This window comes from Pyrus communis, chromosome 10 (assembly GCF_041283825.1).
Source record: "Pyrus communis isolate YQ-2024b chromosome 10, ASM4128382v1, whole genome shotgun sequence".
In the NCBI taxonomy this organism is placed as follows: Eukaryota; Viridiplantae; Streptophyta; class Magnoliopsida; order Rosales; family Rosaceae; genus Pyrus; species Pyrus communis.
The window spans coordinates 27,106,918-27,119,082 of NC_142574.1; the positions used below are offsets into that span (position 1 = coordinate 27,106,918).

At 37.1% G+C, this 12,165-nt stretch overlaps 2 protein-coding genes across 2 annotated transcripts; both read left to right on the forward strand.

The window, feature by feature from the left end:
• Positions 1–2,181: 2,181 nt before the first annotated feature.
• On the forward strand, positions 2,182–8,660 carry LOC137729690 (subtilisin-like protease SBT2.2). The gene is made up of 10 exons (XM_068468694.2): positions 2,182–2,900; positions 3,456–3,615; positions 3,817–4,214; positions 4,639–4,734; positions 5,753–5,825; positions 5,984–6,266; positions 6,744–7,069; positions 7,159–7,429; positions 7,562–7,843; positions 8,068–8,660. The coding sequence occupies exons 1-10, from the start codon at positions 2,680–2,682 to the stop codon at positions 8,496–8,498; spliced, it is 2,541 nt and encodes an 846-aa protein (XP_068324795.2). The 5' UTR covers positions 2,182–2,679; the 3' UTR covers positions 8,499–8,660.
• Positions 8,661–11,246: 2,586 nt separating this feature from the next.
• On the forward strand, positions 11,247–11,720 carry LOC148693804 (uncharacterized). Its single transcript, XM_088677570.1, has one exon. It carries the CDS (start codon positions 11,247–11,249, stop codon positions 11,718–11,720), a length of 474 nt encoding a protein of 157 aa, XP_088533696.1.
• The last annotated feature ends 445 nt before the right edge of the window (positions 11,721–12,165 follow it).

A 12,165-nucleotide genomic window follows, 5' to 3' on the forward strand; every position in this document is an offset into this window, starting at 1 on the left:
ATTTGCATCATAGTTTGGCCTACCATATGGGGTATGGATAAATATATGGAATAATAAGGGAAATATCCACAAATCGAACTGGTTACAAATTTGTAATAAAAATTGAACCGGAGAGACACTATCGTAAATAGAATAAAACTCGTTACGAATATGTTTCATTGTAGATTTAGTATCGTTCAATTGTATTTCTGGTTGAAAGTGTTACCATATTCTATTTGTGTATATTTTCCAAAATATATTGAGAAGATCGCTTCTTGACGCTTTTGGGAAGAAGGGGTTCTCTTCTAATGACCAGGTTAGATCCAATATCACCGACTCCCTATGAAATGAGACGTGGAATGGTGTCACTACGAAGAAGTTTCAGTTGTTACAAAGGAGATGTAAAGCCAATCCTAAGAATAAGGACTTACGTAGAAGTAATTTATCGTCAAATGATGTTTTGATTCATGTGTACTTATTATTATATGCAAGTTTTTCTTTCTATAATAATGTATTATTGAATCAGAACATCACGATAACAATGAACCTATCTTAATCTTATATATAAGTGGCTCTCTAATTTCAGAGGACTGAAATTTGGCCTTTCTTGGCATTCACATGCGCACTCATCACCGGTACTCAATACATGATCGTCCCACCCATGAGACTAACATCAAAAGGGCCAAAAACCTCTCTCTCCTCTCTCCTCTCTCCTCTCTCCCTCTTCAGACTCAGAGGATATCACGGGTGACCTTAAAAAATTAGAACGTTGGGGCAACTAGACAGTTGAAAAAGAAAAGAAAAGGGCCAAGACAAGCGAGAATGTTGACCTGACCCATCACCAAATCAGCATCATTTCTCCTTATTTACATAAATGAAAATGGTTGGCAATGAATTACTGCAATTACTTTCCCGAACAGATAGCCAGAAAATATGGAGCTTTGCTTGACTTACATTTTGGCGGCAGGTGACTGTAAATTACTGGTTCATTGTGTGCTTGGAAGGAATGGAGTGTCTTGGAGGATCGAAACTCATTGCTCATAATTGTTTTTAGAAAAGCAAAATTTGTAGCGGATGTTCTTGTCAATTTCGGGTATACACAAAATTCTCATTGTATATGGTTGTTTGTTATTCGTTAACGTGCAAGGCATGCATGCATTGCTTGTGGATTATATTTGTAATGGTTGCCCTAACTGCCTTGTGCTTTAATTAATTTTTCTTTTCAAAAAGAAAAATTATATTGCTTTTGAAAAAAAGTTAAGGTTTCATTCTATTAATCGGCAAAAGATGACTAATCAAAATCATTATATGTACATGCAAAATTTCTTATTTTCAATAATGTGTTACTTTAACTTCACATTCTCATCTTTTATGTGTGATGAATTTCAAACTTAATGTGCGGATAACTTTAATTAATGTAATATACATGTAGTTATGGGCTATCCTGTTTTAGTGTTACGAATAAAATTAGGATTTTACGCAAAACTTATTTGGCTTCAAGTGAAACTTAGAATTTTTTTTAAGTTAGGAAAATGTTATTAGCATTTTAAAAATCTCATTCTATACTTCTCACAAATATATATTTTTTTATAAGTATAGAAAGTTTGGAGTGCAAAATGAGATTTTTAGAGTGTTAATAACACTTCCTTTAAGTTACTGTAAATGCTAAGAATACTCTCTTAAAAGGAGACTCTTTATAGATTGTCACCTTTTTTTTTTTTGACACAATATTTTATAATGTTGATACATAAATTGTGCCAAAAATATAAAATGACAGAAAATTCCTGAACAGTCTCACATTTTAGAGAGTTTCAATTTTGAAAGCATATCACTTTTAGGAGAGTGGCCGGAGGTGGATTGTTTGCCTTCCCATTTCCATACTCTTTCCATGCCCTTTTGTTTGTGTGGTCACGGTTAAGCCACGTCAACATTTTATATTTCTATTACTTTTTGTTTTATTATTTTTATAAAAAATTAATATAAAATATTAACGTGACTTAACCATAACCACATATCATAAAAATACATGAAAAAAGCATGAAAATAGAAGGGTAAACAATTCACCTCTAGAGTACTATGGTTTTCAAGTAGCAAACAAATAAAAATGTTGGGATGTGACTCATGACGGTGCAAGAATGATACAGGAAACAATATACCAAAAAAAAACCATATACAAACAAAATAAAACGTTCATATTTTCTCAAGAGTCCAAGACTCAAAGACTCTGGCTTTTTCCTTTACACAAACTAAATGTTCAACTGCACAGCATCCAAGAAAGTGTGGACATATTCTCAGTAGTCCGGCCTCCAACTATTAATACTCCCTCCCTCTTCCTCCCTCCGTCTCCTTCCATCTCTCTCCCCTCTAGTCTTCTGTGTTCTCTCTAGTTTCTTGTACACACACAGAAGCGAAAGTGTAACCTTTTTCACCGAAAAGCGCTCAGCTTTCTCGGCGATATCACTTCTTATCTCGGCCCTTCACGCCAGTTTTCACATTGTACAAAAAGGGTCTCTGGGTTTCTGTTTCTTCTTCCCTCCGCAGCTCTGCTTCTTCCCATATTCTGCAAATGCTCCATGAAAGAAGCTCGCTTTTGGAAATAGGGACATGGGTTATTAAGCACTTGTGCCCAAAAGCCTGATTTGGTCATCTGGGGAAGTGCTTTTTCTGGGATTTTGCTCTTGTTGCTGCTTTAGGTCTAAAATGGGAAGCTTTCATGGGGTGCTTTTAGTGGGGTTGCTTTTTTTGGGGATGCTTGTGAGTTCTTCGTGTCAAGACGAAGATTCTGATAACTTCTCGGCTGTTTACATCGTCACTCTCAGAGAAGCTCCGGCCGTTCACTACGATGCCGAGTTGAGAAGGAGCAGTATAAATGGTGTCAGACATGGCGGTGCTTCTGAGAGGTTGAACATTCACAAACCAAGGTAACCATTTTTACCCTTTATTTACCAAGATTTTCGTACTCGAAATTTACTTTTCTTTTTTACATCTTGAATTGGTATTTCAATTGTGATTTCTTACTTTTAAAGCTGTGAATTTTTGTTTTCTGATGGCTAATTATGCAGTTTAAGAATTAAGATGAATGTTCAAATGTTGAGAAACCAATTTGCTTGGATGTTTTTGGTTCATGGGGTCTTATGTTGGTCACTTTTCATACGTTGTCTGTATGAGTTCTCCTATAAACGTGTGGAAACTTGTTCATATCATGTTGTCCCTTTACTCTATCATGACCAACAATTGCTTAAATCTTTCGGTATGGGAGAGGTCTTCACTTTCTTAAAAGTTGTTTATTCGTGTTCTTAATCATTATCCGAAATGCATATGGTGTTTTTTTTTTTTTGTTTTCTCTTTCTTTCCCCCTCCCTTATTTGTTTCTCATTATTTCATTTTATCTTAAACTATTTGACGTTTTCCGGTAGCTTGTATTTTTAGGACCTTGAAAGTGATTGATGATGATGCTTTTAATGTCTTCTTTATAGGTTTAGAAATATTTCGAGAACAGATCGTAGGTATAGCTCGTATATCGCTCGGGTTCATGATTCATTATTGAGGAGAGTGTTCAGAGGGGAAAAATATCTGAAGCTGTACAGCTACCACTACTTAATAAACGGGTTTGCTGTGTTTGTTACCCAAGATCAGGTATGAATTATTCATTTCTATATAAAATGTGATAAATATGATATGATATATGTCATGATAATCTTATTTATTAATTTTGTATGTGAGAAATTGGAACATTACATGGCCTTGTGATGTAGCATCTTGTATATTCCTGGCACTACGTACAATTATGTAACTGATCATAAGTTCCTAATTTGGTGATATCGCTGGATTTTGGAGGTTGATAAGCTTTCAAGGAGGAGAGAAGTAGCAAATGTGGTTTTGGACTTTTCTGTTAGAACCGCAACCACCCATACTCCTCGGTTCTTGGGTTTACCACAAGGAGCATGGGTTCAAGGAGGAGGATACGAATCAGCTGGAGAAGGGGTAGTTATTGGGTTTATTGATACTGGCATTGATCCAACTCACAGTAGTTTTAATGACCATACATCTGAATGTCCATATCCAGTTCCAGCCCATTTTTCTGGCATCTGTGAGGTTACTCCGGATTTCCCATCTGGGTCCTGCAATAGGAAGCTTATTGCAGCTCGCCATTTTGCATCATCTGCTATAACCAGAGGTGTTTTCAATTCATCTCAGGACTACGCTTCTCCATTTGACGGAGATGGTCATGGCACGTGAGTTTTCTAACTTGCCCCCGGGAGAAATTGCTCTATTGTGTCTTTTGCATCTGTGTTATGTCTTTCAAGTTCATTTTTATAGCATTAATGCATTCACATAGAGACGCAGGAAAAATGCAGTTGATAACTGGTAACCCAACAAATCGTTGGTGTTAGGATAAATAAGTTATGCAATTTATTTTGACATGAAAGCAAAAAATTAATAAACCAGTAACCCTACAGATTGTTGAAAACTTGACAAGGTCATATTATCGCCCAATTTACATTCTGATTTAAAAAACCTATTTAGCTGTTTTAATGATAATTAAGAACAATATGGTATTGTTTAAAATTTTATGGAAAGGTGATATATTTATGTTTACTTTCATGTGTTTAACATCCATTTCAAAAGACAGTTGATGGATCTCGTTTTAATTTACAGGCACACCGCTTCCATTGCTGCAGGAAACCATGGAATTCGAGTGGTTGTTGCTGGGCATCATTTCGGAAATGCAAGTGGGATGGCTCCTCGTTCACAGTAATAATTCTAGATCCTAGTGTCACTTTGTCTATTCATATTGTGCTCGTAATTACTGGTACAAAAAGGAGCTCTATTGAACCACATTTTCTTTGACTTGTGACAAACAAAATTAACCTAGATCTGAGAATTATTTAATCAGTAATTCACTCAGAATATTTTCTTCACCTGAGACAAACTTAACCGTGATGATACGCCACTTAATGATAGGTTAATTTAATAATGACATAAAACAGGTAATTCCTTACTTGCAATGATTTGTTTGTGATTTTCTACAGCTAGAAGATTCACTAACCCTTATCATTTGTGACGTTTGAACTGAATCAACAATGTCTTCTTTTCCTTCATTTGGCTGGGAACTGAAGCAACAATCCTGTATTGGATAAAATTGTGCAGAATAGATAGTCTTTTGATTCCCTGTTCTGAGTTTTGGCTTACCATGTTAGCATGACAAGGTCATTGCAGACTTGTGGTGTGTTAATGTTAGGATGATTATATGCCAAGTTCCGTGCTTTTGCACCAAAAATACTTGATACCTAAATTTTTCAACAAGTAAACAACCACAACCATTCCTACCCCAAATTAAGAGCAGATCTCTTAGTTTTATTGACTACCAGTTACTCCCATCTTGTTTTTGGTCGGTAACCCTGTGATGCCGGTAGTGTTAAGGGACAGCTTCTGCTACTCAGCTGGGTGGCTGACGGCAAACGGGCACCCATGCTACCTGAGGGTGGGTTTAATGCCCTGTTTTTTCACAGAGCATCTGTTTTGTCTGTAGAATATATGTTAAGCACTAGAGTTTTCACTAGGAGTAGATTTCATACAGCTCATTTCAGCCCAAAGCAGTTTCTCAAACAGCCTACATCTTGTTCCTTCTGTTTTAAGAACCTAAGAAATCTCTATAAAATTAGAACCTAAAAAATCATGTGATGCCCAACAGAAGTCATATCTTTTCAGTACATAAACAATTGAAAATGCTTTATGTTCTTATGTGTAACTACTTGTCTATCTATTCCAGCATCGCTGTTTACAAGGCATTGTACAAAAGCTTTGGAGGCTTTGCTGCTGATGTTGTTGCTGCCATAGACCAGGTACATGCCAATTTTGTCTAGTTCTGCGAAGTGTGAATTATATTATGCTGATGAATCTCTATTGGGGTTTCAAACCTATAAGAAATCAGTTATCTATGTTTCTTGTTCTATATTTGCCATTTTAGCTTCTTTAATTTTACGTATTTATGCATTCCCAGGCTGCTCAGGATGGGGTTGACATATTAAGCTTATCAATCACTCCCAACAGGCGTCCTCCCGGAATTGCAACATTTTTCAATCCCATAGACATGGCATTACTATCAGCTGTAAAGGCAGGTATATTTGTTGTCCAAGCAGCAGGAAATACCGGACCATCACCAAAGAGCATGTCTTCCTTCAGTCCATGGATATTCACCGTTGGCTCTGCCTCTCATGACAGAAACTACAGTAATTCTATAATGCTTGGCAACAATGTCACCATTACTGGAGTTGGACTTGCACGTAAGTTTTTCTCCTGAATTCTATTGCTCCTTCACTTTAATTTGTCACATAGGATAATCTTAACAACTATTCCTGTCTTGATTCTTTATGATTTAGGTTAAATATTAACTTTTGAGCTGGTTCACCATTCTTAGTTAAACTAATAGCATTTTAGTGTATAAGCTACCTAATTCACATTTGGATCTTATATGGAATGCAACTTTGAAATCCAGTATGGTAGTTCAATAACTTTAAGTAGAGAGATGTGAAAAGAGATCTACATTCAGTAGTGATACATTTGAATTTTAAAGTTATCTGGATCTTCATATGATGAACTTTAAGATCCGATGTGGTGGTGTCAAAAGAGATATGTTCACACGATGTCTACATTGCCTAACTTTGAGTTATCTTCTTTTCTGATTTTTAATGTGGGAGCTCCTTTTTCAATTAGTGGTAGATTTGCATGCTGATTTCTGATTACTTCTGTTTCTGTTACAGCGGGAACAGATACGATGTACACTCTGATTTCTGCCACACATGCTTTGAACAATGGCACAACTGTGTCAGATGATATGTATGTGGGTGAATGCCAAGACTCGAGCAACTTTAATCAGGATTTGGTCCGGGGGAACCTCTTGATCTGCAGCTACTCAATCCGATTTGTGCTAGGGATCTCCACAATCCATAAATCCTTAGAAACAGCCAAAAACCTAAGTGCAATTGGTGTTGTGTTCACCATGGATGCTTTTGTCATTGGTTTTCAGCTTAACCCTACTCCAATGAAAATACCCGGCATCATAATTCCATCCCCAGAGGATTCCAAGGTGTGCAACTTTCTCAATGCGCGGTCCAGATTCACTCTCTCTTTCTCTCTCTATTATCTTTTAATGAGGCTATATGTTATATTTGGTAGGTTTTACTCAAATACTACAATCTTTCCTTGGAGAGAGATATCATGACAAAGAGAATTACCAAATTTGGGGCACTTGCAACCATTTGTGGAGGTTTGAAAGCAAAATACGGTACTTCTGCTCCAAAGATCATGTATTACTCTGCTAGAGGTCCAGATCCGGAAGACAATTTTCTAGATGATGCAGATATAATGAAACCCAACTTGGTAGCTCCTGGAAATTCTATATGGGCTGCTTGGAGTTCTGTTGGGCAAGACTCGATTGAATTTCAAGGTGAGAACTTTGACATAGTGATTAAATTCAAATTACAACTACTCTGTTTACTGAAAAAATTGCTTACTAATTTAGTGTTTTGGTTGATAGATGACAATTTTCTTTACTTCAAACATTACTATGTGACTTCAGGTGAGCACTTCGCAATGATGTCCGGGACAAGCATGGCTGCTCCTCATGTTGCTGGGCTTGCTGCACTGGTTAGGAAGAAGTTCCCCAATTTCAGTCCTTCCGCCATTGCATCTGCACTTTCCACAACAGCTTCTCTTTATGACAGAAATGGTGGGCCCATAATGGCTCAGCGTGCTTATTCATTTCCAGATCAAAACCAGTCTCCAGCAACACCCTTTGACATGGGCAGTGGTTTTGTAAATGCTACAGCAGCGCTGAATCCAGGGTTGATTTTTGATACCAGTAAGTTTTTGTGTTTCTTCACGTAAATAAAGTTGCTCTCTTCTCTGAGCCATATGATTGCAACTTGACTTATCTTTGAGAAAATCGATATGTGGTAATAACAATCATCTTATCAAAAGTTGTGATATTGATTAAACAAAGACTCGTTGGTGTATCTTTTTTTAAGTGATTATGTTTATGGTTCACAGTATATTTTGTCTGAAAACCATGTTTTCTTGTTGTAGGTTATGACAATTATATGTCGTTTCTTTGTGGCATCAATGGATCGGCTCCTGTGGTCTTGAATTACACCGGTGAGAGCTGTTGGACATATAATTCTACCATCAATGGCGGTGACCTGAACTTGCCATCAATAGCAATAGCAAAACTAAACCAGTCTAGAACGGTGCTGAGAACAGTGAGGAACGTTGCTGCAAATGAAACCTATAGCGTTGGCTGGAGTGCTCCTTTCGGAGTTTCATTGAAGGTGTCGCCACTTCATTTCTCGATTGCCAGTGGGGAGACACAGGTCTTAAGTGTATTCGTTAATGCTACGAGTAACAGCACAACTGCTAGCTATGGGAGGATCGGACTATTTGGACATCTAGGTCATGTTGTCAACATTCCATTGTCCGTCATTGTCAAAATCACATATAATACTACTGCCAACGGTTAAAAATCGACACGGTCTGCTTTATTTGATTTGATTGGTTTTGGTTTTTTGGCCTGCAAAATGTGATTAACCATTCATTCATTATATTGTAAATGTAAGGTCATGCAAGGCTTGTAACATCTGTTTTGTAGATACAGTGAAAAATTCTACAGAAGTGTTAATCTCTCTCTCTCTCTCTCTCTCTCTAATATGCAGCATATCAGTTAATAACAAGGGTTTAGTTAGATCGGGCTGTGATTAATCATTTAAAATTTGATTGTGGCTAATGAAAGTCGTCTTTGTCATGAAAAAAAAATTAAAAACGAATTGTAACTGGCCATGGCAGCTGCGGCGTGTGCAGAATCTCTCTCTCTCTCTCTCTCTCTCTCTCTCTCTCTCTCTCTCTCTCTCTCTCTCTATTCTTCTCTGGAACTCTACTGCCCCACAGTTGAGAATGAATCTCACACTGTAAAGCCAAACGGCCACATACGCAAATCAATGTGGGACTTATTCTCAATACGTTTCCTCACGTGTGTCAAATTTTTAATCCTAATACATGGACAAGGGTGACGTAGAATGGTCCCTTCTCCCATCAATGTGAGACTCATTCTCAATAAGCATCCTCACGTGTACCATAAAAAGTTGAGATTCCACCATAAAATCAATTGACAATATAGAGAGTAGTTTAACCTCTTGTAAGTTTATGCAAAATCTTTCTCCCATCAATGTGAAACTTATTCTCAACATTCTCAACCTCTAAAATGCAGTTAATTTGCATAATGTAGTCTCTTTTTCTTAAAAAAAAAAAAAGGATACATTAAATAAATCATTCATATATGAGATCAATTTACTCTCTTTAAGGTGATTTGGTATTTAAAAGACGATCCTCAAAGAAGATGTCAAATTTTAAATATAAAATTTAAATTTAACAGCTTATAATGATATTTTGATATAGTTTAAAATTTTACTCTTTATTCCTTATATCAAATTAAACTATTATTTTATTACTCTATTTTCTTTTCATAATTGTTATTACATATTTTATATTTTTGACATATATAAATAATTTGATTATAGAACCCAGAAACACCTTCAATCCCTACCTTCTCAGCCCCAAATCTCTACCCTTCCCTCGACATGAAAGACCTCTACGAAAATCTATTCCCCGAAAACCCTAACCCTACCTACCAATACCACCCGTCTGCTCCGCCTTAGGCATCGGCTCCACCCGAGTCGGCGACGAGATCCATTGGCCTCTGGCTAAGGACGAAGGCGTCGTCAAGCTCGACCACTCGCATTACTTCTTCTCTCTCTACGCCCCGCAGGATTCAGTCTCCGGGCCCGGATCGGACCCGAAAGCGAAGACGAACAATCCGGACAATTTTTTGAACTACGGATTGACGATTGCGTCGAAAGGGCAGGAGGGATTGGTGAAGGAATTGGATGGGATTTTGAAGAGTTACTGCACTTTTTTGGTTAAGAAGGTTTCGGATAAGGCGAAGAAGAAGGGGAGGCGTTGGACGATACCCTGGCGTTGGAGACCTCGCCGGAGGAGTTGAGCTCGAAGAAGGAGTTGAAGAAGAAAACAATAAAAAAATATTTAATAATTAATTAAAAAGCATTTGACGCTACTGTCAAATTTGACAGCAGGAGGGGAGATGCCATTCTATTCTATATCACATCAAATTTGATTTCTCGGATGTTAATCATTACTACTATCTTTTGTTATCGTTATTGTTGATTTGGACATTTTAACATCTTAAAAATGCTCTAATTGTTCAAGTATCAAATAATTAATATTAATATGAGACTCACTTATTTTTATTCCGTGAAAAATCTTTTGATTGATCATCATCCATCAAGACCCAACTATTGTCCAATGCAAATAATTAAAAAAAAATGTGATATCCACACACTCTATTTTACTTCTCACATATTTTTTTAATTTTTGACCGTCGAATCAAATGAATTAAAGAAGACAAACGGACAGAAATTATCAAGAGGTGTGTGAGAAGTAAAATGGAGATAACACACCCCTTAAAAAATTATGTAAGTCCAAGTTGATAAGTCATAATTCATAAACCAATCAACTTTGTGTAATCTTAACTCTTGAACGAGTAATCTGCGGCAATCACAACAATCCTTGTTGAGAAAAAGGTCCTAGCTCAGATCGAAATGTGAATTGTGTAGAATCCTTTGCAATACGTGTTGTATATGTATTGTATTCTTGCAATGTGTGCCCATTAATTTACTACTGGAAATCTGATCCCTTGAATGTCTTGAGCAGCTTGCATGCATGCTAGACACATGCAGTCGCGCATGCATGAAAACCACTGTTTTCTTGGCACGTACTTCTGATTCACGTTGCCCTATTATATGTATTGAGAGACGTAAAGTCAAGTCACATTTAATTTTATCATTAAGTTTACGGATGAGATTAGGCCAGAAGCGGCACTGCTTTCAATCCTCGGCTAGCCGCTGCCGAATGCCGATTGCCATCTAATTAAATCCGGCCAGTTTCTTTTTTTTTTTTTGGAAACAATCCTGCCAGTTTCTTGTCTACTCTTTCTAATGGTTATCACGACCATCAAGAGCCATGCATGCGCATCTCTCTCTCTCTCTCTCTCTCTCTCTATAGATATATATATATATATATATATATATATCTATATACACACATACACTATAGGGCTTTGAACTTGAGCTCTCTATATTTTCACTCATGTTTTCTCCATATCTTCACTCATGTTTTCTCCGACGATGAGTTTCAAAATGGGACTGATTCATTGTTGCATGTCGTTGTGTCTGATCGTTATGGTAGCCAATCATGTTGAAGCACGTCAGCAGCCTGCAGAGATTCCAAAACAGGTTGAGGAGGAGCAAACCAAGGGAAAACCCCTAGGAGGAAGTGGGAATGATCAAAGTGAAGGAAAGGTGATGGAGCAGTCCTCAGGAGAGGCAAAGATGGATGAGTTGGGTGAGAAGAAGAATTTGCCACCACTTCCTAATATTCCCATTCCACCCCAACTCCCAATTCCACAATTCCCATTCCCGCCCCAAATTCCTGGCTTTCCAATTCCACAATTCCCGTTTCCACCCCAAATTCCTGGCCTTCCAATTCCGCAATTCCCCTTCCCACCCCCATTTGAGATTCCTAATGCCCCTCCATTCCCATCAATTCCCAATTTCCCATTCCCTCCTTTTAATATTCCTAATATCCCCTTCTTTTCACCTCCTCCTGCTTAACTTTTCAAGTTGATAAATTAGGCAGTAAGCTTTCTGTTACTTTTTGTTTGCAAGTTCTATCAACTAATTAATGTGTGTATGTTTTGTTGCAACTTAAGTAGTTGAGCTGGGGTAATTAGCTAGTATGCTACTTTTTGTATGATGTTAATTTCAATTTAATAGTGAAAAGTATTTAGTTTCCCAACCCAACTTATATGCAACATTTGTATTGTGGTCTATTTTTACACCATTCAGATCAATTACAGTGAAATTAGTTGGGATGATGATATTAACACATTTTTTTGTGGCCAACTTGTAGGGTATAGCTAGAAATAGTTAGGATAGTGATATTAATACTCGTTTTAAATGTCTCGTGCACTCCTTCAATAAGTATAAAAACTTACAAATTATTCAATTTCGAGTGCAAATGATTAAAAAAGTAGTGACAAAATCGCTACCCAAAGGT